We start from the raw sequence: 3,402 nt of genomic DNA on the forward strand, positions 1-3,402 counted from the left end.
CCACACGCACCGAGGCCCCACCTACTGCAAGCTCCCTCCCCGCCCTTCCGAAGCTCAGCGTTCCTTCTCTGAAGGCCGAATTGAAAACCCGGAAAAGGATCGAGAAATTCCTGCGAGCCCACTGCGTTTACGCTTGGGTTGGCCGGAAGTTGAAGTGGGAGTGATTCCGCTTCCGTTTCGGTTTCTCCCCCTTAGTGTTTGGGTTTCTTCGCGGCCGCTCGAGATGAACCGATTCTTCGGGAAAGCGAAACCCAAGGCTCCGCCGCCCAGCCTGACTGACTGCATTGGCACGGTGGGCATTTGACCATGGATAACCAGGCCCAGGGCCCCCGACACTCCCGACCCCGCCCATCCGCCTCCCCGGCTGCTACTGCATCCCATTCCCTGTACCCGGCCCATTACCTCTCCGCGCTCTCCATCCGCCGCTTTCATCTCTTCTTCCCTATTTCCCAATTCCTGACGCCACAGTCAGGGACCCTTCGCGTCAATAACCTGGCCTACCTGCACTCAGCCCTTTCTGATGCCCATTGATCTGTCCGCTCTCTCTTGCCTTGGTCTCTTCACCCCAACCTGCCCTAGGCCCATATTCCCTTCCCACCCCGTCCAGCCCAATCTCTTACCACCTTTCTATTCCTCATCCCTCATCCGTGTCAGAGCCCTCTCTGTGATATCCTAGGTCACCATATCTGTATCTTAGTCCTGAGTTTCAGTAACACAAAATTAAAAACCTTGGCCCCTCAAAATTAAAAACCTTAAGCCACCATCCCTACTCTAGGAAATGGCTTTAGTGCTGTAGTCTTAGGTTGTATCCACTGGGCACTTCCTTGTTGATCCTTAGCCTGATCTGATTGTCGGGAAATATCAACTTAGCCCAGTGATAAATTATTTTTCTATTTCATTCTTGAGGGGTATCTGATATATCAAAATCTGAGGGAAAGAGTAGTTTACAGAAGCCCCCCAGGGAGTCAACTTCCACCTCAAGCGAAGCACTGTTTTACATACTGCACCATAGGCTTTGTTTTGTTTTGTTTCTCCATATTTTTGTCCTCTCCTGCCCCTTCCCATGTAAGTATAATGCAATAACTACTACTGATTTCCTATTTTCCCCCAAGGTGGACAGCAGGGCAGAATCTATTGATAAGAAGATTTCCCGACTGGATGCTGAGCTAGTGAAGTACAAGGATCAAATCAAGAAGATGAGAGAGGGTCCTGCAAAGGTAACATAGACAGCAATTGCTGCAGAAAGTACTGTGACAGTCTAAGCACCTATAGAAATAGGGGCTAGTAAAGAATAGGAAAGAAATACAGTCTGTTAAAGAGAAAATATGCATTAAGATGTATCCTTCAGGGAGGAGAGTTTACAGCCAGGTATAAAAGGGAGGGTGGATTTGACTTGGGGAAGAGAAGGTGCTGATCACATGTACATGGGAAGCAGCATGTTTTACTGAGATTATAATCGGAAAGAAAGGCTGGGTGGAGCTCAGGATCAGTAAGTTGCCAGGCTAGTCAGGTTAGGTAGTATTGACTGGTTAAGGAGTAGCTCATTTGGAAAAAATACTATATTAGACATGTGGGTCCAAATTTCTAATACTATCCCTATGACTACCGACTAGCTCTGACCTTGATAAAGCCACTTATTTTCTGCTTAAGTAGAAACATAATATATTTAAGCACAAGGATTAAATGTAGAGCTATGTTTTTTCCAATTCCATAACTCATTAACCATGTGAGCGAAAGCATTACTGAACCTCAATTTTCCCATCTGCAAAAGGGGATAATATGTACTTTATAGTGTGAGCGTTAAATGCAGTTATTCATGTGACCTGCAGAGCACTACATCTAGAACATAATATTGTTCAATAAATACTAGGTATTACTTGAAAGATAATAATATCTGATTTTTCTTCCTAATTGGAGGAGACAAATAAAACAATATATGGGACATTATAGAAAGAGAAGGCACCAGGTGTGGTGGCACTCACACTTTGGGAGGTTGAGGCAGGAGGTTCACCAGTCTGAGCCCAGCGTGGGCAACTTAACAAGATCTGGGCTCAAAATAAAAAGTGAAAAAGGGATGGGGATGTAGTTTAATGTGAAGGCCCTAAGTTCAATCACCAGTACTGTAAAATAAAAGGAAAAGAAAGGAAAGGCTTTTCTCAGCAACCTTCACTGATGGTATGGTATAAAGAACAGAGACAGGAAAGCCTGTCTAGACTTGAGATAAAAGCCCAAGCCATGGTTGGTAGTCATGAGACTGACATAAAAAGAGAGTCGATTTAAAAGACAACAGAGTTGTTTAAAACTCAGTAAAAGACGAAGAGGAAAGATAAGTTTGATATAAAGACCCTTAAACAGAAGAAGTGGGAGGTTGCTGGGCCATATTTAGACATTTCCAAGATGAGATAAAATTGAAAAGTCTGGGCCTGGTACAGTGGTGCACTCCTATAACCCCACCACTTGGGAGGCTGAAGCAGGAGGATCACTATAAGTTCAAAGCCAGTCTGAACTGCCTAGCAAGACCCTGTCAAAAAAAAAAATGGAAGAATCTGGGCATGTTAAAGTTGGGCTCTTTTGGGCCTAGAAGTGGAGATATTATGTACTATGAAAAGAGAAACTAGGTCAAGACATTGAAATGTGGGATGCAAGGACAGGCAGGAGCTAAGGTTTAATTGGACATAAGAGATATCTGTACTTGGGAGAAGAAGAACAAAATCCAGAAGCTACTGGGTCTACTTCTTTGAAAAAGAAAGTAAGGAGCCATGTAAGTTTGAGGATAGGAGAGATTTCTTTTACTGTTTGTATGTTTTCTACTTTTTGAAAAATTAAATCTGTTTTTCTCCTCAGAATATGGTCAAGCAAAAAGCCTTGCGAGTTTTAAAGCAAAAGCGGATGTAAGTTATGTGAATGATCTCTTTCCCTCTAGAAGCTTTAAGTAAAGGGAGACCCATCAGTTTTTCATACTATTTTCTAAGTTTTCTTGATATAATTAAAAATTTCCATTAACATGTAATTACATACAATTAATGGTGCTTTCCTTCACCCTCCACATATATTGCAATATCTGTGGTAGCATTGTCTGTCTAACTAGAATTTTTGCTATGATGGAGATGTTCTTTGTCTATGTATCCAGTTCAGTAGCTATTAAATACATGTGGCTATTGGGCCCTTGAAATATGATTAATGTGACTAAGGAACTGAAATTTTAATTTTACTTCTTTAATTTTAATTTAAGTATCTATATGTGGCTAGTGACTACTCTTTTGAACTGGCCAGATCTATAGCATTTGGTTCTTCCATTATTTAGTTATTATACCCTTTTTTATTTTGTTTGTAAAAGGAGTACTGAATATTTATTTCTTCTCACTAGGATGGATTTTTTTTTTTTTTTTTTTTTCAATTTTT

General features: G+C 41.7%; 1 protein-coding gene across 1 annotated transcript in view; it reads left to right on the forward strand.

Annotated features, from left to right (window-relative positions):
- The first annotated feature begins 30 nt into the window (after positions 1-30).
- Chmp5 (charged multivesicular body protein 5) overlaps positions 31-3,402 on the forward strand; it is a 19,795-nt gene continuing 16,423 nt past the window's right edge. The window contains exons 1-3 of the mRNA XM_010619201.2: positions 31-292; positions 1,113-1,217; positions 2,845-2,891. Coding sequence (XP_010617503.1) covers positions 224-292; positions 1,113-1,217; positions 2,845-2,891 — 221 coding nt within the window. The 5' untranslated portion in view covers positions 31-223. The remainder of the gene's footprint in view (positions 293-1,112; positions 1,218-2,844; positions 2,892-3,402) is intronic.

The sequence above is a fragment of the Fukomys damarensis genome, unplaced genomic scaffold (assembly GCF_012274545.1).
Source record: "Fukomys damarensis isolate Sample0158 unplaced genomic scaffold, DMR_v1.0_HiC HiC_scaffold_36, whole genome shotgun sequence".
NCBI classification, from domain to species: domain Eukaryota; kingdom Metazoa; phylum Chordata; class Mammalia; order Rodentia; family Bathyergidae; genus Fukomys; species Fukomys damarensis.